Source organism: Brassica napus, chromosome A5 (assembly GCF_020379485.1).
Source record: "Brassica napus cultivar Da-Ae chromosome A5, Da-Ae, whole genome shotgun sequence".
NCBI classification, from domain to species: domain Eukaryota; kingdom Viridiplantae; phylum Streptophyta; class Magnoliopsida; order Brassicales; family Brassicaceae; genus Brassica; species Brassica napus.
In genome coordinates this window covers 28,109,187-28,132,602 of record NC_063438.1, presented here as the reverse complement: position 1 = coordinate 28,132,602, position 23,416 = coordinate 28,109,187, and the positions used below count along the sequence as shown (strand labels likewise).

The 23,416-nt window shown below is 37.4% G+C and overlaps 7 protein-coding genes across 7 annotated transcripts; 5 read left to right on the top strand and 2 right to left on the bottom strand.

Annotated features, from left to right (window-relative positions):
- The first annotated feature begins 1,075 nt into the window (after window positions 1-1,075).
- LOC106453083 (serine/threonine-protein kinase Nek2-like) lies at window positions 1,076-5,166 on the top strand. Its single transcript, XM_013895317.3, has 15 exons — window positions 1,076-1,661; window positions 2,075-2,188; window positions 2,278-2,344; window positions 2,442-2,507; window positions 2,634-2,680; window positions 2,777-2,822; window positions 2,905-2,985; window positions 3,093-3,135; window positions 3,223-3,272; window positions 3,350-3,431; window positions 3,523-3,572; window positions 3,651-3,724; window positions 3,796-3,847; window positions 3,933-4,274; window positions 4,420-5,166. The coding sequence occupies exons 2-15, from the start codon at window positions 2,103-2,105 to the stop codon at window positions 5,011-5,013; spliced, it is 1,680 nt and encodes a 559-aa protein (XP_013750771.2). The 5' UTR covers window positions 1,076-1,661; window positions 2,075-2,102; the 3' UTR covers window positions 5,014-5,166.
- A 296-nt stretch (window positions 5,167-5,462) lies between these two features.
- On the top strand, window positions 5,463-8,206 carry LOC106453082 (ER membrane protein complex subunit 2). The gene is made up of 9 exons (XM_048780212.1): window positions 5,463-5,695; window positions 6,013-6,077; window positions 6,365-6,413; window positions 6,804-6,898; window positions 6,984-7,069; window positions 7,157-7,216; window positions 7,338-7,419; window positions 7,733-7,846; window positions 7,939-8,206. The coding sequence occupies exons 1-9, from the start codon at window positions 5,509-5,511 to the stop codon at window positions 8,110-8,112; spliced, it is 912 nt and encodes a 303-aa protein (XP_048636169.1). The 5' UTR covers window positions 5,463-5,508; the 3' UTR covers window positions 8,113-8,206.
- Window positions 8,207-8,622: 416 nt separating this feature from the next.
- On the top strand, window positions 8,623-10,451 carry LOC106453081 (40S ribosomal protein S3a-2). Its single transcript, XM_013895313.3, has 6 exons — window positions 8,623-8,830; window positions 8,926-9,031; window positions 9,371-9,508; window positions 9,609-9,794; window positions 9,882-10,082; window positions 10,170-10,451. Exons 1-6 carry the CDS (start codon window positions 8,772-8,774, stop codon window positions 10,266-10,268), a joined length of 789 nt encoding a protein of 262 aa, XP_013750767.2. The 5' UTR covers window positions 8,623-8,771; the 3' UTR covers window positions 10,269-10,451.
- Window positions 10,452-12,086: 1,635 nt separating this feature from the next.
- BNAANNG10680D lies at window positions 12,087-13,599 on the bottom strand. The gene has a single exon (XM_013784823.3). It carries the CDS (start codon window positions 13,220-13,222, stop codon window positions 12,362-12,364), a length of 861 nt encoding a protein of 286 aa, XP_013640277.2. The 5' UTR covers window positions 13,223-13,599; the 3' UTR covers window positions 12,087-12,361.
- Window positions 13,600-14,300: 701 nt separating this feature from the next.
- On the top strand, window positions 14,301-17,187 carry LOC106453079 (zeta-carotene desaturase, chloroplastic/chromoplastic). Its single transcript, NM_001315877.1, is given in 12 exon segments — window positions 14,301-14,433; window positions 14,757-14,881; window positions 14,962-15,096; window positions 15,190-15,262; window positions 15,331-15,404; window positions 15,519-15,623; window positions 15,717-15,961; window positions 16,044-16,131; window positions 16,213-16,412; window positions 16,504-16,632; window positions 16,717-16,954; window positions 17,047-17,187. Coding segments are annotated over 12 exon segments (1,686 nt in total).
- A 23-nt stretch (window positions 17,188-17,210) lies between these two features.
- Window positions 17,211-18,435, bottom strand: LOC106453080 (DNA damage-repair/toleration protein DRT102-like). Its single transcript, XM_013895312.3, has 2 exons — window positions 17,830-18,435; window positions 17,211-17,692 (listed from the first exon to the last, which is right to left on the bottom strand). The coding sequence occupies exons 1-2, from the start codon at window positions 18,418-18,420 to the stop codon at window positions 17,291-17,293; spliced, it is 993 nt and encodes a 330-aa protein (XP_013750766.2). The 5' UTR covers window positions 18,421-18,435; the 3' UTR covers window positions 17,211-17,290.
- A 128-nt stretch (window positions 18,436-18,563) lies between these two features.
- On the top strand, window positions 18,564-20,215 carry LOC106345651. Its single transcript, XM_013784822.3, has 8 exons — window positions 18,564-18,726; window positions 18,796-18,950; window positions 19,039-19,124; window positions 19,192-19,257; window positions 19,409-19,491; window positions 19,566-19,612; window positions 19,688-19,766; window positions 19,858-20,215. The coding sequence occupies exons 1-8, from the start codon at window positions 18,676-18,678 to the stop codon at window positions 19,945-19,947; spliced, it is 657 nt and encodes a 218-aa protein (XP_013640276.2). The 5' UTR covers window positions 18,564-18,675; the 3' UTR covers window positions 19,948-20,215.
- Window positions 20,216-23,416: the final 3,201 nt, after the last annotated feature.

Here is a 23,416-nt window from a genome sequence, read left to right as displayed (position 1 = left end):
TGAAACTGGCTTCTCCAATTCAATATAAAAAATCTAAATACAACTTTGATTTTTTTCATGAATTTGCATTTTGATTTTTTGAAACTATTTATTATACAGTACAACCACGGGGAAAAGGACAAGAAGAGGATATAGCTACAGTCTGACTGGATCGAACAATGAACCTCCTTGCAATTTGATAGAACAACTCTAGAGAATAAAACAAAATACAAGAGTTACATCCATGTAACCTGGTAACCTTTAAAAAATAAAAAATAGATCTCCCGTTGAAGATCTATCTAGTTTAATTTCTGTTGCTTTTGTGTTTTATTGTAATGATCAAAGAAGATGGCTAATTCCCTCTTGTAACCCAGAAATTTAGTTAATGAAGTTTAATGTTTAACAAAAAAAAAAAGATCTCCCGTTGACATGATTATTAAAATTCGGTACACTCACGGCTCACGCGGTTTTGCCTTTGCCCTCAGCTACTAAAGGTCTAATAAATAGTTTCATGGAGAAGGAAAGGAAGATATAAGTGGGTGTGAAGTAAGACGAAATAAGCTTTGCAAGAACTTATAAAATGAATAAAGACAAATAAAGATGTTTGCATAATGAATCATTTTTTCTCAGACAGTAAGCTTGAGGGACAAAAATATTTGTGTTGGTTGAGTGCCACTATGTTAATGACTTAATGTACAGACCCATTTTCATATCTAATTACAAACATATATGCATGTTTAATGAAAAATATGTATTAGCGTTTTGTTTCTACTGTAATGTTCAGGGTCATCTGGTTGTAAAATACTGAAATTGTAATGGAAAACTTAAGTAAATATTTTCTATAAAATGAAGATGCGCTGAACAAAATAAAATAATACTAATATAACAATGGAATATTCAAAATTTTATCTACTAGTATTGGGTTGTTATTAGAGTGTGTATTTATAAAGAGTTAATATATATTTTGAATTTTGATTTTACAATGATTCTAGTGTTATTTAGTTGAGACTTTTCAAAACAATGTTATTTTTTGTCAACACAATAATGTTTTCTATAACAATGACATATGAACAAATATAACGTGGCAGCAATTAAATGACAGAAACCATAAGACAAGAAATACTTACTCAAAAGCTATGTCTCTATAAAAAAAAAATGAAGCTATGTCTATGTAGATATAGCAAAACAAAATTCACTACCTTTTAAAATACATTATTTGCCATGGCTTTTTTATAACTCGGCCTAATCAATTATTAATCAAATAATATTAATAAATCGTTATGCACGAACTACAAAGAATAATATATATTATCTCAAGCTTATAAAATAAAGTAAGGTCACATCATATGGATAAAAGGGTGAGACATAATATTATACTGTAAATATTAAATTAATATTAAAGTATATTGCTGTCTGAAATTTTATATATAAGGAAATTACAAAGTCTTGTTAACTTCCATCGAGCAAAATCTGTCGTTTTCCTCTCAAGAGAGCAGGTCTCATGGCGAACCAGTTTCTTCACCTTGTATAATGCCTCCTCTTATTCACTAGCGTTGCTCCTTCTCCGGAAACGGTGCCGTTTTGTAGCTTCCTCCACGTAATGCAGGAACTTCTATCTTACAACTCCTTCGTTTTCTTATTCAAAATCCCCGATTGAATCTCACAACGACGTCGTTTCAAAGGTTTGTTCTCTCTCTCTCTCTCACCGAAATAACCGTTTTTAATTTCTTTTTAGCAACAATGCTGTGTTCTTCGTTGTGTTATAGACTGTCAAAAAAAGCTGTGAATGCGAGGATAGTGATCTGTAATTCCAGTTTATCTCAGAAAAGTTTTATCTTTTCACAATAAAACGTTAGAAACTCTTAATTACTGCATGTTACACGACGAAAAGATTCGATTTTTACTTTATTGTTTGGTGGGTTCGGCACGGCAAAACTTTTAGAACAATTGAAGAAAGAAAGTTTCACTCTTTCCGTTTTTGTTTAGTGCTTATGCTCATTCTATTTGAGGTACGGTTCGTGTTGCTTAACGCGAAACATGATTTAAAGATAAACTGATTGTTTCAATGTGTCTTTTTATCTTCATTTGGCGTCAGATATTCTATAATCTCAGAGTTTAAGACAATGGAGCATTACGAGGTACTTGAGCAAATTGGAAAAGGGTCTTTTGGGTCTGCTCATCTTGTGAGACATAGGCATGAGAAGAAACTGTAAGTACTTCACCTAAAACATGATTGCGTGATGTTGTCTGAAATTTGAATTTATATGTATAATGTTCTGTTTCTTTTGCTGTCTGAAGGTATGTTCTGAAGAAAATCAGGCTTGCTCGGCAGAGTGGTAGGACAAGAAGATCTGCTCATCAAGAGGTTGTTTTATATATCTTCTCTGTTCTGAAACATTCACATATATGATTATATCTATGCTTTCTGTAAACTAACAGTCTCTCCTGTTATCTTCTTGTAGATGGAGTTGATTAGAAAGATAAACAACCCATTCATTGTGGAATATAAAGACTCTTGGGTTGAAAAGGTATATCATCTTTACATTATCTTTTCGTTTCTTACAAACTTTGAAAAATGTAACCATCAGCTCTGTGTTCAAAAAAAAAAAAAGAAGTAACAATCAGCTCTATGGCCTATGGATGTGTGCTTGTAGGGGTGCTATGTGTGCATTATCATAGGCTATTGCAAAGGAGGAGACATGTAAGCTTATTCCTTCTCAGTAGATTTCTTCTTTGCTTAACTACTGACTAGAGAAGAGCATATTTGACACAGTTACTGACTTTTTCTGCCTTACAGGGCGGAAGCGATAAAGAAAATGAATGGCGTGCACTTCTCTGAAGAGGTTTGTGCTAAGACAAAGTGTGAATGAATGATTTTGGTCATTGACACAGTTTCTGAATCTCTTCTTTTCTGTTTGTTATTAGAAACTCTGCAAATGGCTTGTTCAGATCTTGTTGGCTCTTGAGTACTTGCATGCTAATCACATTCTCCATCGTGATGTCAAGGTAAGTTATGTAGAACATGCTAATCATGTTCTGTCCCAGGACCAGACACAATTTGTAGAAAATAATCTCTAGAACGATACAGAACTAAATGATTTTTATTCTTCCAGTGTTCAAACATCTTCTTGACAAAGGATCAAGATATACGTCTAGGTAAAGATGCTTATCAAATTTGTTACATTATAATCATTTTCCTAACCAACCATAGTGTGTGACAAATCGGCTAATTGATATTGGCAGGCGATTTTGGACTTGCTAAGGTCTTAACATCAGAGGACCTCGCATCTTCAGTAAGTAATAGTTTCCTTAAATTCTTTCCACATATTGATTTGTTCCGGACTTGGGTTTGATTTTTTTTCAAAACCAGGTGGTTGGGACGCCAAGCTACATGTGCCCTGAACTACTAGCTGATATACCCTATGGATCCAAGTCGGATATTTGGTCCCTTGGCAAGTTTATTATCCCATGGCTAAGATTCTTAACCTTTAGCTCTAGGTAACAAAATAATATTCATCTGAATCTTGTTCTTCTTTTCTTCAGGTTGTTGTATGTATGAGATGACAGCAATGAAGCCTGCATTCAAAGCTTTTGTAAGCTCTCAAACCTTACATTTATATGTTCCTCCTCCGGTTATGTTTTTTCATCACAAAGTTTTTTGATTGTTGCAGGACATGCAAGGACTAATAAACAGGATTAACAGATCAATCGTTCCTCCACTTCCAGCTCAATACTCTGCTGCCTTGTAAGTCTGTAGGATCTTAGTTTTATCTCAATGTGATATCTATTACTGATCTAGGCAACTGCTTTATTCAGCCGGTGTCTGGTTAAAAGCATGCTTCGGAAAAATCCAGAAGCCAGACCAAGCGTACGTAACGTTTTATCATTGTCCTTTTTGTGAAAAGTGAACAAACTTGATTTAGTAAACAGAATCTCTCTTTCTCCTGTTATAGGCTGCTGAGCTTCTCAGACAACCGTTGCTTCAGCCCTATATCCACAAGATTCATGATCCAGGAAACAATGTGTTGCCAGAATCTGAATCCACCAGGAGGAACAGCTTTCCTGAGCAGCAGAGAAGCTGTCATCCACGCAAAAGCCGTAGCTTTGGTCCAAGCAGGTTCAGATGTAAAGAGGAAGAAGATTCTGTTTCTTCTTCCATTAAAAAACCTGTGCAAGCATTGTGTACAGATGAAGAAAGTGGAGATGGAACGGTTGCTCGTAGAACCTCAGAGGCTTCTAAAAGGTCCAAGTATGTTCAAGTTCGATCAAGACAGCCTAGGAGTGACCTTGGTCAAGTAAGTGATCTATCACTCAATACTCTACTTACTGGTTTTACTGATTGTGTTAGATTCCGGTTTATTACGAGTTTTCAACTTAAAACCAATTGGTGATAAAGTGGATTGGCACTAACAGAAGGCTTGTTTATACAATGTTGCACAGCTTCCTGTTTCATCACATCACACAAACCGAAGATCAGCAGCAGCGTTGATTCGCAGAGCCTCCATGCCTAGCACAAGACAACCTGTAAAAGCAATCAAAGACTCCTCTCTCCACCAGATAAACTCTCCCAACGTGTCAATGAACGCACCAAGAATCGATAAGATTGAGTTTCCATTAGCATCATACGAGGAAGAGCCATTTGTTCCAAAGAAAGCATCGTCCCGAGGCTCATACAGCCCACCACTAGACTGCTCAGTCACAAAAGACAAATTCACCCTTGAACCAGGCCAAAACACAGAAGAAGATGCATACCAAGAAAGCAGGAGTGAATCATCTGATCAGAATGCAACCGTAGGAGCATCAAGCAGGGCTTCGTCCGGTATAAGAAGACAAAGATTTGATCCTAGCTCTTATCAGCAACGTGCCGAGGCACTTGAGGGTTTGCTTGAATTCAGTGCGAGGTTGCTTCAAGATGAGAGATACGATGAGCTGAATGTCTTGCTGAGACCTTTTGGTCCAGGCAAAGTTTCACCTAGAGAGACAGCGATTTGGTTGTCCAAGAGCTTCAAGGAAACTACTAAGCTAGATGATTAACTGAATCATTTTTTAATTCTAACTTGTTGTGACTGTGAAAAGAAGCTTCTACTTTTGATAGTTAACTACTTAGGCTGTGTTATGTAATGAGTAGCTAACGTCTCCGTGTCTCTAATACTTTGAAATTCAAGAAATGGAAACTATCATTGACGATTTGATGCTTATTTTAAGAAATTACAACCAGTTGTATCAGAGAAGATGCTACTTGAGTGAAGGATATGAAGAGAAAAATGGATTAGCCTTTAGTTCTTTGAATTCTAGCTAGTGATGAGTATGTTATTAGATTAAAGCCGGTTATTAAACCCGGTTATTAAACCGAACTCGATTGACTTAAACCGAACCGGATCAATTAAAGGCGACTTTCGCGATGTTCGTATCTCTCAGATCCGATGATGTTAACCAGATCGGTACGAAAATATAACCGAACCGGGATCAATTACAGGCGAACAATTTTTGAAGGCACAAACAAACAACAGAGCAAATCTGGAGAGAGAGATGGTGACGAAGACGGAGGAGAGAGAGCTAAACCAACTCGAGAATCAAGTCGAGAATGGAGGCGGAGGCGTTTGGGAGTATCTTTACCTCGTTCGTAAGCTCAAGGTTCGCCGATCAGAGATCGTGCTCAAGCACGGTCTCTCGATCTTAAACGATTCGGGAAAGCGATCCGCTCTTGGTCCAGATGGTATGCTTGAGTGGTGTTTGTTGATTTGCTTCTGAAATCTAATATTGATGTAATTATCTGGTATTGTTGCTATATTGGTTTGCTATCACTACTTGAACACTTGTTGTAAGGAAAGACTTTTGTTTCCATGGAATCTATTTTGTTATGTCTGTGGAGTTTATTTTTTTTTGTAAATGTCATTTCTTTCCCAATCTGTTTTTGTTGTCTTAGCTTAATTAGAGGTTAACTTTACACTAGTTGTGGATATGCAGTGAAAAGATGTGCTGTTTGTTTTGTAAACTTAGAGAGCTAAATTTTCTTCCCTTTTTTCTGTGTAGAATGGATACTATATGAGCAGGTAGCAATGGCAGCTATGGACTGTCAATCTCTTGCTGTTGCACAGGTCAGTTGCCTTCCACTGCTACATTGAGAATGATCCTATTTTAAGGTCACGCCTTTTTGTGTATCTATGCTATTTTCTGAGGCTTAACCCTCTTTTCTTGCATTATATATCATGTAACAATCATGGATGCATTCTTAAGATAAAAGGATTGATTAAGAGTATAATTCGAATTGGGTATCGCCTTTGCCTTCCAAATCATTCTTCTCAATTCCGCACTTAGTCAAGCCTGCTTGCTGTAGATATTTGGATATTTCACAAAAAGGAGGCACTTGTTTTTTTTTTTGTAGAATTGCATCAAGGTTCTGCAGAAGAAATTTCCAGAAAGCAAACGTGTTGGTAAGTCCATATCAACTCTTTTTGGACTTCATAATTTGCTTGCTTCCCTCTCTCTCTCTCTCTCTCTCTCTTGGCTAGCTACTAGGATACACCATTAACTATCCAGGAATCCAGAACTAGGTCTTAAACCTTTTTTTCGCATTTCCTTCCCAAAAGTAAGAAAATTTAGTATACCACCAGCTAAGCCAAGCTGAATTCATAAGTCTGTAAGCTTTGTTTATTCACCAGCTCTTACTCAGTTTTTTTTGTTGTTGTCTATTTTGTCATTTTGGAGTCTTGCATATCTGTGCGCTGATGTTTTTTTTTTATGAAAAATGGGGCTCTGCAGGCATCTAGTTTCTTAGTTTACCTTGATCCCAATCTGAGCTGTATCTTGGTAATGTATTTCAGGAAAGCTGGAGGCGTTGCTTATAGAAGCAAAGGGGATGTGGGAAGAGGCTGAAAAAGCCTATTCAATCCTTTTGGAGGATAATCCACTCGATCAAGTAAGTTGTCCCATCTTTGCTTCATGAAACTACCCACATGCTGCATCCAGATGTTAAAGTGTTGTAAGTAAAACTCGATGTCTAGGTGATACACAAAAGAAAGGTGGCTATGGCCAAGGCACAGGGCAAACCTTCCTTAGCCATTGAACATCTAAACAAATATCTTGAAGTGTGAGTACTTACTAACCCCAAGCTGGATTAATACAAGTATATCGGTGAAATTGATCACCTTCATTTGCTCTTCTGTGTCTAATGTAGATTTATGGCTGATCATGATGCCTGGAGAGAACTTGCGGAAATTTATGTTTCCTTGCAAATGTGCGCCTCTCTATCCTCAGTCCTCTGGACTCTCTTTGACAAAACAATTCACTAAGCAACATTTAACAATTATTTTTTCATTTTTTTTGGCAACCATATCTAATTTATAATCCTGTAACAGGTATAAACAAGCAGCTTTCTGCTACGAGGAGCTCATTTTATCTCAGCCTACTCTTCCCTTGTACCACTTAGCGTATGCAGATGTAAGTCTATGTAACGTTTCCATTGCTTCATTTACGGACGTCACCAAGAAGTCTGTTTAAGACACTGTATTGAGCAAACATCTTAGACTTAGTGGCCATTCGTATGTGTAAGTCATGAAGTAGCTTTATAAGAAAGAACAATCGTATGGAGCTTTGAGCATTGGTTCACACAGCTAATATCAATGCAAAACTCGGATCCAATTTTTTTTTGAAAGTTCTGTTTGTTCGAACTATAGTTACCGCTTTGGTCATGTATGATTCTTCTGGTATTGTGTTGTTAATGCTATTTTTTTTTTGTAATCCTCAAAATCAGGTTCTCTATACGATTGGTGGACTTGAAAACCTCATCGCAGCAAGAAAGTACTATGCAGCAACCATAGACTTAACAGGCGGTAAATGCACAAGAGCCCTCCTCGGAATATGCTTGGTAAGATCTCCTTTCATCCTCTCACACCGGTTTAATCCACCTCGGTATCCAAGTTGACACCAAACTGAAGTGATTTATCTATGTGAAACCAGTGCGGATCAGCGATCTCACAGCTCTCAAGAGGCAGGAACAAAGAGGACAAGGACATGGCTGCACAAGAGCTTGAGTCTCTGGCTGCAACTGCTTTGGAGAAAGAGTACAAGCAAAAATCTCCGGCCAAACTCAACCTCCTCTCGTCTGCTTTAAGAAGCTTGAAACTTTCTTAAGTTCATTAGAGACCACAAAAGGAATGAAAAACGCTTGCTCACATTTATTTGTTTGGCTTTTTGTTGTCATTGTTATTATAATTTTTTTTTCATCTTTGCTCTTGGTTTATTATATACATTGACTCCCAGCTACACGCTTTTACTAGAGGTGTTTAATCGAGCTAATTAAATTCTAACAAAAAGAACCAGAAGAACCACATTTAATCTATGTAGTCTCACATTTTTTTTTGAACTAATTTTACAGTCTCACATTTGTTGGTTTAAACTTGTTGTTGTCTCTTGAGTTTATTATACATTGATTCACATATTACATGGTTTACGAGACTAACAATTATATTTATCAACTGATTTATCTAATACAACTTTTGTATAACTTATTTTGTTTTGTATCCAATGATTGAGTTATTTTTTTTTTTAATCAAACACAAGTATCAAATATTGCCATTTTTTGTTACCTCTTTTTTCACAAGTAAATATATATTTGGGCCTTTTAATTGAGCCTTATGTAAATTACTTTGAAAAGCCCAAACTGTTCGATCTCATCGTGTCCAACGAAAGAAACTCAAAACCCTAATACGCAGGTTTAAAACACAACAAGCCGCCGTAGAAGTTACATCTTCTTCTGTTTGCTTTCGTCGTCGAGCTAATTATCCTCAGCCATGGCCGTCGGGAAGAACAAGAGAATCTCTAAAGGAAGAAAGGGAGGGAAGAAGAAGATGTAAGTGTTATTATTTATACATCTTTTGAAAGCTCTTTAATTCAATTGAGTTTTGTAATTTGATTTGTTTTTTTTTTCTAATTGAATGATTGCAGTGTTGATCCTTTCTCCAAGAAGGATTGGTATGACATCAAGGCTCCCTCCAACTTCACTCACAGAAATGTCGGAAAGACACTTGTTTCTAGAACTCAGGGTACCAAGGTAACAACATGTTTCACTGTCTCTTTAGCTTTTGAGATTCTTTGTAAGAGTCTGTGAGGTTTGTCGGAACTTAGTGCAAATGGTTCTTTAGATTGATTCCGACAGTTGTTAGTAATGTATGGTTACAAGTTCATGTTGTGTCGGCAATTAGTGTAATGTTACTGGTTCCTTAGATTGATTCCGACAGTTGTATATCTCATGTTGTGATGTTACTGTAGTAATCATAGCTTTGAGAATTGTAGTGATGTTGTAGTGTATTGTATATGCTCACTTTGAGATTGAATGTATCCTTTTATATATATTTGAATTGTTGCTATATGTGCTTTTGAAACATACCAGATTGCATCAGAGGGTTTGAAACACAGAGTTTTCGAGGTTTCTCTTGCTGATCTCCAAGGTGATGAGGATCACGCTTACAGGAAGATCCGTCTCAGAGCTGAAGATGTCCAGGGCAGGAATGTGTTGACCCAGTTCTGGGTAAGCACACATGATTTAAAACATTAGATTTCGAACATTGTCTCATGTTTTTCTTGTGGCGCACTCCTGAGTTCTTACTCTCTCTCTTTTTCATCTCTAGGGTATGGACTTCACAACCGACAAGCTCAGGTCCTTGGTTAAGAAGTGGCAGACTCTGATCGAGTCTCATGTCGATGTCAAAACCACAGACAACTACACACTGAGGCTTTTCTGCATCGCCTTCACCAAGAGACGTGCTAACCAAGTCAAGAGAACTTGCTATGCTCAATCCAGCCAAATCCGTCAGGTATATATATTCATACTAATATCAAACTCTTTAGTTCTGATCTCTTTGATCATTCAAACTTTTTTTTGTTTGTGTGCATTCCCTTAGATTCGCAGCAAGATGAGGGAGATCATGATCAAGGAAGCTTCGTCTTGTGACCTCAAGGAGCTTGTTGCCAAGTTTATTCCCGAAGCTATTGGGAAGGATATTGAGAAGGCGACTCAGGGCATCTACCCTCTTCAGAATGTTTTCATCCGTAAAGTCAAGATCCTCAAGGCTCCCAAGTTCGACCTCGGAAAGCTCATGGAGGTGAGTAGAAATCACCCTAACAACACATCCTGTTTTGATTTTTTATAAAGAACAAATCAAATTGTTTTGTTTATAAATTCTGTGTAGGTTCACGGAGACTACACAGCAGAGGATGTTGGTGTCAAGGTTGACAGGCCGGCCGATGAGACTGCTGCCGAGGAACCTACTGAGATCATTGGAGCTTAAGATGTGTTTTCGAAGAAGGGATGAATTTGAGAGATCGTTTTTTCTTCTAAACTTTAGTTTCTTTAATGCTTTGTGTCTTTTCACACTCTTTTGGACCCTCAGCTTCTTAATTTTGGTGTATTAATTACTTTTCTCAGTATAAACTCGAGTTTTGGATAATTTATGCTACATCTTTTTCTCAAATTGTGTCTCTATACTCAACGCTTCTTCTAGACAGGTACAGCATGATCTTGCATCTGATCATCTTATTTGGAGTCATCACTACACTAAGTTTCTTTTTCAAGATCAGCTTAAGTTTAGATGAATAAAGCTTCTCTTTATCCTTGTCTTTACACCTTCTTTGTAAAAATGCTATGAATGATGCAAGTTTTAATCAAGTCTTTAGATCCAGTAGTAAACATAGGGTGGGGTCTAGACTCTAGATGGCATGGTATAGGAAACTGATGGTCATTGGCATTATTATAACAGTAGCTAGACACAAAGGCAGACATGTGATGATTCCACAAACACCCAAAAGAAACTTTGTTGAAGCAATAGGAAGCAATTGTAAAGGGACACATCTATGTCTCTCTCTTTTCTCACTAAAACTTTTCAAGATTCCCCCACAGACCAAAAGAGCCAAAAAGAGTGATTGTGATCAAAGCCAAACGGCAAGCTGTTTCAAAGGCCTTCTATTAAACTGCATACAGTTTTTTTAGTTGGGGTCCCCCCCCCCCACCCATTGAGATATGCAAATCTAAAAATTTGAATTGACAGTATAAAGAGACTAAAGTAACTTGGCTTGTTCTAAAAGATATTTCTTTCTCTGACTTGACAATCCAAGGCAACTTTGATGTTCTTTCAAGCAAGAGTGCAAAGCTGTACACTTTTTTTTTGGTGGATATACAATCATAAAACTATGCAAAAGACTCATGTCACGGGTCAATGCTACAATAAACAGTTCCAATGTCAGTTTTTGAACAAACATTTCGACGAAGACAAGAATCCATTTCAAGTGGTTTAATGTTAAGCACTGTTTGAAGAGTTTTGTTGTGTAAAACCATATACAAACAAGATGGTGACAATTAAACTCTGGAACTTTTCAGCAGGGCTTTGATGGATGGCTACAGAAGCGTCCAAAAACAAGGGAAATAATAATTGTAATGTGAAAACATTAGTAAACCAATGACTTGCTGATTCAAAATTTTCAGGAATCTTCAAGTACAAACCCATCTCTCTCTCTCTCTCTCTCTCTCTCTCTCTCTCTCTCTCTCTCTCTCTCTCTCTCTCTCTCTCTCTCTCTCTCTCTCTCTCTCTCTCTCTATATATATAGTCTTCCTTGATAGTGGCATTGGACTTTTGTACCTGCATAAACGGTGAAGGGCTGGATAACGGCATTGGACTTTGTTAAGTTCTGTATACAATGAAAAAGTATGGCGAGAAACAAAAACAAAGCCATGATATGTCTTTAAGGAGGTTCAAAATCAAATGCTTAATACATTTGAATATTAAAAAAAACAGCTCCATTGTATAGGTTTAGAAAGAATATCTACAGGTTTGATAATCATCTTTGGAGGACTTTCCACAAATGCCCGGAAGACAATCATAACAGAACAAGAACTATAAGCAATGTTATCAAAAAACGCTAGGCGGTGGTTAGGCGTCTTATAAAATTTTATTGTTTATGCAGCCCCTAGACTGATTTTTTAACGCTGATTTTCTATTAAATCGGTTTGAAAAAAATCGTATTTGCCGATTTTCTAATAAATCACCTATTTTCAGAACACATACTATAAGTCAAAGAAACATGTAATGTAGTTAACAACTTAACAATCTCCATCCTAGTAAAGAACATTATGCTACCAGGAGACCAAAACATAGTATCTGGACATTTGGTTTCTTGATACAGGACCAAAGCAATCTGACTTTGAACAAGAGTCTTTACAAGTGTCATGTAGAAACTATGACATGAAACTGATATATACCAAGATCAAGTTCTTCTGACGATCCTATGATAAAATCAATTGAGAAGAATCAACAGTTCCTTTTTAAAAATCTTTTGTTAGCACTCAAGAGAAAACAAAAGAACTCTCAAAACTTCTTCTTCTTATTCTCTACTCGTTCTTCCAAGCGTACAGAACCAACGAGAACCCAACACTCTGAGACTTCGAGCTCGTTGGAACCTGTTGCGAAAACGACCAAGTCTTTTCAACAGGTTGTTGACAAGTCCTGAACATAAACACAGCATGCCCCGGTGACGACGGCAGACCAAAGAACCAACTATGAACATCCCAAATAACTTCCACAGAGATCCTATCGACAACCATCGTATCATTACCACGAAACTTCCAATGAACCCGCTTCACCTTCATCAAGACCTTCCCATCAACAAGAACAACGAGACAAGGATCAGAAACACTCACGTCACATTCTATCACAAGATCATGCGTTTTGCCATCGTTCGAGAACTGAGCTTTTGTTTCAAACGTTCTCTTACCAAACACATGCTCTCTCTTAGCCATAATCACAGCACCGAGAGATGAAGACGGTGCAGCGTTAGTTTTTTTAAAAGCTTCTTTCCTCATATCACCGAGAAGAAGAGTCATCTCTTTGTCAACAACCACGCATACGTAGAACCCTCCTAAAGGCTCGGGGCTGGATCCAAACTTAGCAGAGGAGAGATCCCAGAAGACACTAATATTACTTAGATTCTTGGAACCTTTTCGTTTAGTGAAGAGCCAGGGCTTAATCTCGACTTTACAGAGACTTGTGTTGCAAGAATCATCGACTCCGATGGTTACACACTGACCCATCAGAGACTTAGTCCATGTGACAGTGATCAAGCAAGTCTTGCCACGGATGCGGCAACGGTAGATGCAAATGACAAGATTCTGAGCTGTTTTTCCGGCGGTGGAGGATGGAGAATTTGCAACCTGAACGCCGTTTTCGCCGGAGCAAGAAGGAAAGTCTCTCATTTTCTTCTCTCTGGAGCTTCAAGGGGAATGCAATTTTCTTAAAAAATGCATAGAAATGAGAAAAAGTGAATAGATTTGAAATGGGTTTTCTCAAATGGATCCAGTTTCTACAAGAAAGTTCATCGAACGAGGAGGAATTAAAGAGAAAGCCTGAGAGTTCGGGAGGGAGAGAGAGAATGAATGTGTGTGATATACTATTACTGGAGTCAATCAGACAGTAACAGACAAAAACGAGACTTTGTGTTTCACTGTCGATTGATTACTTTATACGTTAGGTAATTAACGAATTTTTTATTTATCTATATCTATTAGTACCAAATACGAATTAATTTATTTCATTCCATGGAAAAAGACCGTAGAACTGGGACACAAACTTATCTGAGTTGGCAAGAGATTTTAAATGTTACAAATAATTAATAAAAAAATAAATAATTTAAGCTTATATATATATTAATTCTTAAGAAATTAAAGAATTAAAATTGTTCAGATCAAGTAATATATATGAATTTATCTTTTTGGATGCGTAATAAAACGATATTTAAATAACAACATGGAGTGTCTTATCTTGTCATTACAAAGACAAAAAGTGTTCATAGCTGTAATTTTCTCTTGATTTTTATGTCAATCAAAAGTAGGTTTGCAGTTATATTACCCTACACGTGTGCGGTTCCATGACTAATTGTCATGCAAAAAAAAAAAAAAAAGACTAATTGTCATGCATTTAATGCCCAAAACTGAGCCCATACATTTCTGCTCCATTGGGCTTTTACTAGTTACACTTATTAGGTATCACTTACTAGTCAAAGTTTAAATAAAGTAGTTGACGGATACGTTTACCCGAATAGATTGGTTCGGTATTGGCTATTTCCGGTATTATGACAATTACTCGGTTTGATTAAATTTTTAAACAACAAAATAAAAAAAGTTTTATCCCACTGGCCACAGTTAGGCCACAGAGTCTATGCGGAGAGAAAAGGAAAGCACTTATCATCATCATCACAAACCACTTTCTTCATCTCTCGTCACTTTTAAGCTTTAACCGAATTAAAATCAGCTCTTATCTCAGAGTTGATTCTCGATGGCTTCTTCGATCGTTTTCGCCGCAACTCCTGCTACTGCGTTTCTCTCCTCTGTTCCTCCGTGGAAGACGCCTCGGAGGTTTCATGTTAGGTGTTCACTCGACGCCGATGTTTCCGACATGAGTGTTAACGGTAATAACCCAACAAATAAAAATTGAACCTTTACTGTCTACTCTACAGAAAGTTGATTCCTTTGGATGTTTTGGATTCTGGGTGGTTGAATTGGACTTGAAACAATCCGAAAGTTTTGATTTTTATGCGAAGTTTGTGAATTTGACATGTAGATAGGTTTAAAGGCTTTAGCTTTATGCCACAAACAGTCTTGATTTTGAATTTTGAGAAAATTGACATGTATTTGGTTTAATCCAATCGATCAAATTGATTCTGTGTATAGAGAACTTATGAACGGTGATGATTTGGGTTACAGTTTAAATGTTCTGGTTATGAAAATGCAGCTCCAAAGGGTCTGTTTCCACCAGAGCCTGTACCATACAAGGGACCTAAGCTGAAAGTAGCTATCATTGGAGCTGGACTTGCAGGCATGTCGACTGCTGTTGAGCTTCTCGATCAGGGTCACGAGGTGTTGTGATTGTTGCATCTCTAATTCTTTTTTTTGTTTTTACCTTTTGATTTGGATATGTGAATGTGTTATTGTTTCAGGTGGATATATATGATTCAAGGACGTTTATTGGTGGCAAAGTGGGCTCTTTTGTAGATAGACGAGGGAACCACATTGAAATGGGTCTACATGTGTTCTTTGGATGCTACAACAACCTCTTCCGCTTGATGAAAAAGGTTTTCTGTTTTACCAAATGAGTTTTTGCTTTGATGAATGAAGTTCAATTCTCATATATGAAGTTTTTTTTTCTTTTTTTTGGTGATGTGTAGGTGGGAGCTGATAAGAACCTTCTTGTCAAAGACCACACTCATACGTTTATAAACAAAGGCAGCGAAATTGGAGGTTTGTCTCTCAGCTCATTGCTCTCCTCTGTGGTTTCAGCCTTACTGAGATGTGCATTTTATATGCAGAGCTTGATTTTCGGTTTCCTGTTGGAGCTCCAATTCACGGTATCCGCGCCTTCTTAGTCACAAATCAACTCAAGGTATAAGTTACACTTCTCAGCTCATTCTGTTCACTGGCGTGCTTAGCAGATACATATCTCTATAAGCACCTACCTCAAGCTGACTATTGGATTATTCTTGTTTTGGCCAAACAGCCCTATGACAAGCTGAGGAACTCACTAGCTCTTGCATTAAGCCCGGTCGTTAAAGCTCTTGTTAACCCTGATGGAGCAATGAAAGACATTCGCAACCTGGACAGTGTAAAACAATGATAGATATAATCTCTGTGATTGCTCATTTCTACTTCTATTTTTTTGTATTTCTCTGATTTTTTTTGGGATACCATTTTGCAGATAAGTTTCTCGGATTGGTTCCTTTCAAAAGGTGGGACGAGGGCGAGTATCCAGAGAATGTGGGATCCTGTTGCTTATGCACTCGGTTTCATAGACTGTGACAACATGAGTGCGAGATGCATGCTTACCATATTCTCCCTATTCGCCACCAAGACAGAAGCTTCTTTGTTGCGTATGCTCAAGGGCTCCCCTGATACTTACTTGAGTGGTCCTATCAAACAATACATCACAGATAGAGGTGGCAGGTGTGTGTGTGTGCGTCTGTTATTATCTATAACAATGGTTATTCACTATAAGCATCTCATCAGCTTATCATCTTCAAAACAGAATCCATCTAAGGTGGGGATGCAGGGAGATACTTTATGATAAAACAGCAGATGGAGAAACTTATGTCACAGGACTAGCAGTTTCCAAGGTGAAGTTTAGCTCCTGACATCGGATCTTAGCTTGTCTGTTGTCTGAAGGCTGATTAACTGTTTTGGTGTTTTGCTTCCAGGCTACGGACAAGAAGGTTGTGAAAGCTGATGTGTATGTTGCAGCATGCGATGTGCCTGGAATCAAAAGGTTACTACCCAAAGAATGGCGAGAATCTCGTTTCTTCAACGATATATACGAACTAGAGGGAGTACCTGTTTGCACGGTGCAGCTCAGATACAATGGTTGGGTCACTGAGTTGGAAGACATTGAACTCTCCAGGTCCCATTCTTCAAAAAGTCTTTTATGTAGTTGATTGATTCTTGAAGGCTTTTTTACTTACCAGAGTCTATCTGTCTTATGTGTTATATAGGCAATTGAAACGTGCGGTTGGTTTAGACAACCTTCTCTACACTCCTGATGCTGATTTCTCCTGTTTTGCGGATCTTGCGCTCGCTTCGCCTGCTGATTATTACATTGAAGGACAAGGCTCTCTGCTTCAGTAAGAAACACTAACCCCTTCTTTCTACAAATTAACTAGCAGGTAGGTCTCATGGGTTCTTGAACATAAACTCTGTTTCTACAGGTGCGTGTTAACTCCAGGTGATCCATACATGCGATTACCGAACGAGAAGATCATAGAGAAAGTAGCAATGCAGGTCACTGAGCTGTTTCCATCGTCGCGGGGTCTAGAAGTCACATGGTCATCAGTTGTCAAAATAGCTCAGTCTTTATACCGTGAAGCACCAGGCAAAGATCCATTCAGACCTGATCAGAAGACGCCTGTAAAGAACTTCTTCCTCGCTGGTTCATACACAAAGCAGGTAACTAACTCTTTTAACACTTAAAACATAATGTTTCATGCAGATCCACAACAAAGTCAATAAGTTAAATGTTTCTGGACTACTACTTGCAGGATTACATAGATAGTATGGAAGGAGCGACATTGTCAGGGAGACAAGCTTCGTCTTACATCTGTGACGCCGGTGAAGAGCTAGCCGAGCTAAACAAGAAGCTTTCTTCTTCTACAGTTTCTGATGAGCTAAGTCTTGTCTAATGATTGTACAACAAGAAACAATGTGTAGAAAAAAACTCTTATAGCATTCACAAGAGACGAACATTTGTATTATTTATTTAAAACTTTCATAACATTCACAGCTTCAAGAAGCTTCTTGTTGGATGGCTTTCTTTGCAGTCTCGAGATCTTCGTCAAGGAAGATATCCCAACGACCATCCCAAGTTATAAAGAACTCAGTGTCTTCATAATACTTGACTCTATGAACATCACCAGCCGGAGTGAATAGATAATCTCCCTCAACGAGATCAGCTCTCTCACTCTTACTCACATTCCACACGCTCTTCTTCCCTTTGATGACTACAAGATCATGACCAAACGTGTGGTGGTGCGCCGGCTCCACGCTTCCCGCTTTAAACCTCACGATGGCAGACGTCGGAGTCTCCCTCATTATCTTCATCGAGCCTCCAGGCATGATATCAACTGGAGTGAACTCTCTGTTCTTGGCCAAGCAGCAAATCGCGCATGAATTGTATTCTGGTTTAGTCTGGTTAACACAATTCAACATAAAATTAATGTATAGAACCGATATAAACCGAATCTTATTCAACATAAATTAACGTATTGAACCGATATAAACCGAATCGTATTAAACGTAAATTAATGTATTGAACCGATATAAACCGGACTAAGATGATCGGTGGATTTTCCGATTTGAGCCATCTCGGAGAGGGAATCGTCGAGAAAGGAGGAGATCTCGGAGCTCCACGGCTCCGATCCGGAGGCAGGACACGGAGATTTGAACGGAGTTCCGATCCACGCGTCGAAGATCTCCACCGCGGATTCCGGCGAGGTTTTCGCGCCGGAGAGCGCGAGGACGTTGCAGTCGCTGATCGATCGAGCGTTCACGGCGTCTTCGACGGTGAGACACGTGGCGGCGTAGACTCCGGGGAACTTGTTGGCGAACATCGCGACTCCGACGCCGGTCCCGCAGCAGACCAAGCCGCGGATTTCGGAAGAGGAAGATGATGCGGAGGAGACGCGGCGGCCGACTTCGGCTCCGGCGGAGTAGTATGACGATACGCCGGTATCCTCCACGGCTATGCCGAGGGAGCGGAGGTGGGAGACCATCGCGTCCTTGAGGCTCGCTCCGAACGCATCAGCTCCGGTTATGATTTTTAACGGTGGATCGGAGGTGGAAGCAGCTCCCGCCATTATCTCTCTGCAGAGCTTTTGGCAGTTACGAGTGACTACAGAGGCAGAGCTTATCCACATTTTTATTCAAAAAACGAGACATATTATATAATTTATCCACATTTCACCCCTTAATTTATTTCTAATAGATACAACACCCCCCAAATCGTGGTGGAATGGGTACTTAAATCTAATAAATAAGAGTTTAGGGTACATTTCGTAGTTTCCAAAACATTTGGGTGGTTTGTGAAACTTGTTTTTTAATACTTAAATATAAGGTGGAGAAATGGCGGTGTGTGGATAACTGCCGACGACGACCGTTATAACAGGAAGAAAATGGCGGGAGTGACTTCCCAGATATTTATCAGCTCATCTTCGACCCTCAAGGTGAGTGGTGGTTTCTGTTGATTTGTTTATTATTCATCTAGGGGATTTTACGATTCATTGGGTGTGCAGAGGGTTGGTCGTCGGTCGACGAGATGCTTCTCTGGATCGCCGGAGAAGAAAACTCCGGCTATCTTGAAGTGGGCGGTTGGAGGAGTCACTGAAGTGCTCCGGCTGTTCTCAGTCGCTTCGTCTCCTTCTACCACCCTTCGTATAAATGAGGATAAGTAAGTAATCTCTAGAGCTTTCAGTTAATGTCTCTTATTACACTCTGTTCGTGTTTGGTCTGAAAATATCGGTTGGAACTGGCTACAGATCAGATTATGAGGAAAATGCTCGAGATATTGATGATGTGATGGAGGTTTTGAGATCAGACTATGGAAATGCCTATTTCGTCACAGGTATGTGATTACAAACTAAGCTCAGACACTAACTGGTTAAAGTCATGTCTGAAAATAATGGTAACAGGAATCTTCACTACTGCAATTTACTCTGATGATTGCATCTTCGAGGATCCGACGATCAGCTTCCAGGGTGAGTCATTGCAGAACCCTTCGTAGAGTATCTGCTTGAACAAATGTAGAACAAGCTGGTGTTCATGCACTCTTGTTAGATTGGTGGGATCAGATCATAAATCTTGATATTAGAAATAAAAGTGGTCTCTTTTGGGTTTTGGCTTTGGCAGGTACAGAGTTGTATGAACGCAACTTGAGATTACTGGTTCCGTTCCTTGAAGATGCATCCATTGAACTTCAAAATATGGACAAGGTATAGCTATTTGTTAGATCCTAGTGTGTGTTTTATGCTCTCAGTGTTCTTGAAATCGATTTAATACATTACAGAGTGAGTTGTCCCAAGGAAACTATATACGGGCGACGTGGAAGCTAAGGTATTCTGATTAAAATAAAAGGTGTGAATTGTGCTTTGTATTAATGATGTTTATGTCTCTTGAACTATGTTTCAGAACTTACCTGAAACTTCCATGGAGACCATTGATATCGATCGATGGAAGTACGGTCTATGAACTTGATAGAGACTTCAAAGTAAGAAAAGATACAAAACATTTGCTCTTTACAATCATCACAAGATTCCTTTCCGTCTTTTGTCTGAGACATTTTGTGTGTTGTGTGAAAGATTGTGAGGCATGTTGAGAGCTGGAGTGTCTCTGCGGTTGAAGCAATCAGGCAGATATTCACCTTCAACTCTTTCACCTCTCGGAGCTGAGAATCTAAAGCACTAGAGATTCATGTATTTGGACATGGTCAGATAATGACTACTATCTCTTATTATATTTGTAAATGTAAATTCACCAAATTTTACATCCATTTAAAGTTGTGTGATGCTAAAATATGTAGTTTGTGTTATGTGTGCTACTAGAATGTATGTAGCTTCCAGTAAAAAAAGTCGATAACTGATTCCACATTTTTGGAAGACATGATATTTTCTGATTTTCTGAAACTTAGAGATCTATGTACATTTTGTTATTCTGTTAGTTTAAAATATTTACCGGATTTGCTAAGCCAAATTCGAAACAAAATCATAACAACAAACCAACAAAAAATGGGACAAGGTCAATCTTTAGAACGATCATGTGTGTGTTGTATACAAAAGAATATGAAGTGATTTATGGTAGCGTTTTTGTTTGTACTCCTCACTTTCTCTGCTGGTAATAATCATTCCAGTCATTTTTACATATATTGATAATGATGTTTGCCATAAACTTTGTATTAAAAACAAAACACACACGGCCGGCTTGTTACTCATGGCGTATGCCCTGATATTCCAAGTGTTAAAGATTGTTACTGTTTCCATACATGTTAAATTCTTTTTCACATGCAGAAGCACAATATGTTGAGTCTTTTAATTGTTTACCTTCTACGGTAAGAATGAAACACTTCAAAGATTTGTTGTTATTAACACATCATCCTCTCTATGTTTTGGGCAACTCCACTTTTCGTTTGTTATGAGACATTTTTCGTTCAAATCATCACCTATCGGCCTATAATCTCTAAAGGTCTTTGGTTTGGGCTTAGATGTCTACTATGTTTTACTAAGCTCAATATTTCTGGTTCGATGTATTCGACATCCGATAGAGCAAACTGTTTTAGATAACCGTAATTTGAAGCCAAACTAGAAAAAGGAAAGAAGTTGTTTCGTAAAGAGTATCAAACTAAATCAATAATTGCAATGTTATTTAAGATTTTACTGCATTGTAAGTTTGTAGCCAAAAAGACTTAACCAAAGTTGATCAGTTCATTTTTTCTCCCAACTAATGATTATTTGAGATGTAGATCCAAACTTTTTCATACCAATGAAGAAGTTAGCTATTATAAGAATCTTTTAGTACAAAAAAAAAACAGAGTTTTAAATCTCTCTTCTTGTTTCTGTGACAAAAAAAAAAAAATCTGTCTTCTTGTTTTTTTTTCCTGACAATACAAGAGAGTTTCAAGTGGTGTTATTTTTATAGAACTAATCAACTAATGAATTATCTTTCTTAAATCTTATGGGATTTGGAAATCCCTTTGCATGAGACTTGACTTTCGTTACTTTTATAACACAATTATATAGTTTTCTTACTTATTTTTGTTCCAAGATTCTTTTTATGACCATTGAGTATTTTTTTCATTGAGTATATTTTAATTTAGTTAGTTATAAAAACATAATGAAATAGAGAGTTTGATTTGAGTCCAGGTTGCTAGTCTTCTGTTTTTATATTGGATATATTCTAGTTTTCACACTTGAGACTTGATTATAAAATTTGACACTTGAGGTTTGATTATTAGTTTTCACACATGAGACTTGATTATTAGATATTTCTTATGTTGAATTTAGCATTTTTCTAGTTTTCAAAATTTATAAGAAACATCACCAAATATACAGAACAAATAAATTAGAGGAAAACACACGCATAATTGTTTGAGATTAATTAAACACACAAAGAAAGATATCAAATGAAAAACAAATTTCCGTAACCAGGAGATAGTAAGAAAACCAGTCGTAATTTCCATGGTTATTATAGATTATATATATATGTAAGTTATATTAGCTAATATATTATCTGTCACAGTTTATAACAAGTATCATTACGTTATATCAGCTAATCTATTATCTGTCACAGTTTATAAAAAGTATCATTGATGTATATACTATGGAGATTAGACGAATAGTTGGGTCCATATGCATAGTTAGTGTAATATATTTTCGCTAAGTGACGACGAGGCAAATACTGTCAGTAGTATCTTACAAAAAAAAAATTGTTTTATTAGTTAGTAATTAATTGAGGATAGCGTTGTGAACTTGTGATTACCGTAATTCCGTACGGACACCCACGGAATAACCAGCCAAGCTAATCAAACAAGGTCCAAGTTAATTATTAATTATATTTTATTAGTTACTGGCAATAAAGGTAATCACATTATTTTCATCGTTTATTATATTCTAGAACTATAAATTAGTAATAGATATCAATTTGGAATCAACAAAGAAAAAAAGCCAATAACCTGTATAAAATTTATAAAAATGAATAGCAATCAAACTAAACTTTATGATAAAGTTTAATGGTGTGAGGAAAAGGCCAAATGGATAAGATGTGTGGTTGGTGTTATTCATTATCACAACCAAGCCTTATTAGCTTTTTCATTTTAAAAGGCTATGATGATCGTGCATGTCTTTGTATTCACCCACATGCACATGTGTGTTCTTCGTCTAATATTAGATGGCCAGACCCCCATCGATCTTTTGACGTTTATTAAATAAATACTGTGATTTTTTTTTTTTGGCCGTGTAAATGTACGTACGTAATTTTGTCTCGTTTCCTGCCGATCTAAACAAGCTCTTATTAGTCTAATGGTGGAAGGGGTATACAAAATACGTACTGATCAGAATATAGTTTATAGTAAAAGAATAATCAAGGGCATGAAAATTGCTATGGATAGATATATCATATATCTATGATTCGGCGTTCAAAATATGACCACAGACTGTTTATTCATGTCTTGGTGCAATTGATGGCGTGTTTGCTATGATATGACTATATTTCTTTGAAACAATTTATACCGTTTATTTTTTAGGCATGATAGATAATATGTATATGGTCAGCATATTATCACTAATTTATGTTTTAGTTGCTAAAATTACTAATATATTAAGTTCAAAATAGTACAGATATATATAATCTAATTAACCAAGCGCTCGTAGCTTGGTGGTAAAGGAGGTACAGCTGTACTGCCTGCCACCCGGGTTCGAGTCTTGGCCACAACGGATTTAACATCCTTTCCGTTGGGGCGCTGGACCCCTTTCGGGGGATAGTTGGGAATGTGGCTGCCCAGATACCAGAGTTATCAAAAAAAAAAATATATAATCTAATTTAAATTTTGGACAAAACTATAAATAAGTCTTAATTTCGTTTCATGATTATTGCTCAATGTACTATTTATATATGAATTGATGTATGGTCAAGGATAGTGTGTGATAACGCAAGCAACTAAACACGTGGCCAAACTAGCCTTTGTTGCCTCCTCTGGAACATCCATTCGACATGCTAATGTATTATCTCGCTGTCTCCAATCCCATTTTAGGTTTGTATTTGATCTTTTACCAAACTTGTTATGGTGCATTGGTAGTTATATAGCACCCGGTTTTTTGATATACACTATGTTTGTTTCAATTTACATTTTTTTGCTTAATTCAAGTG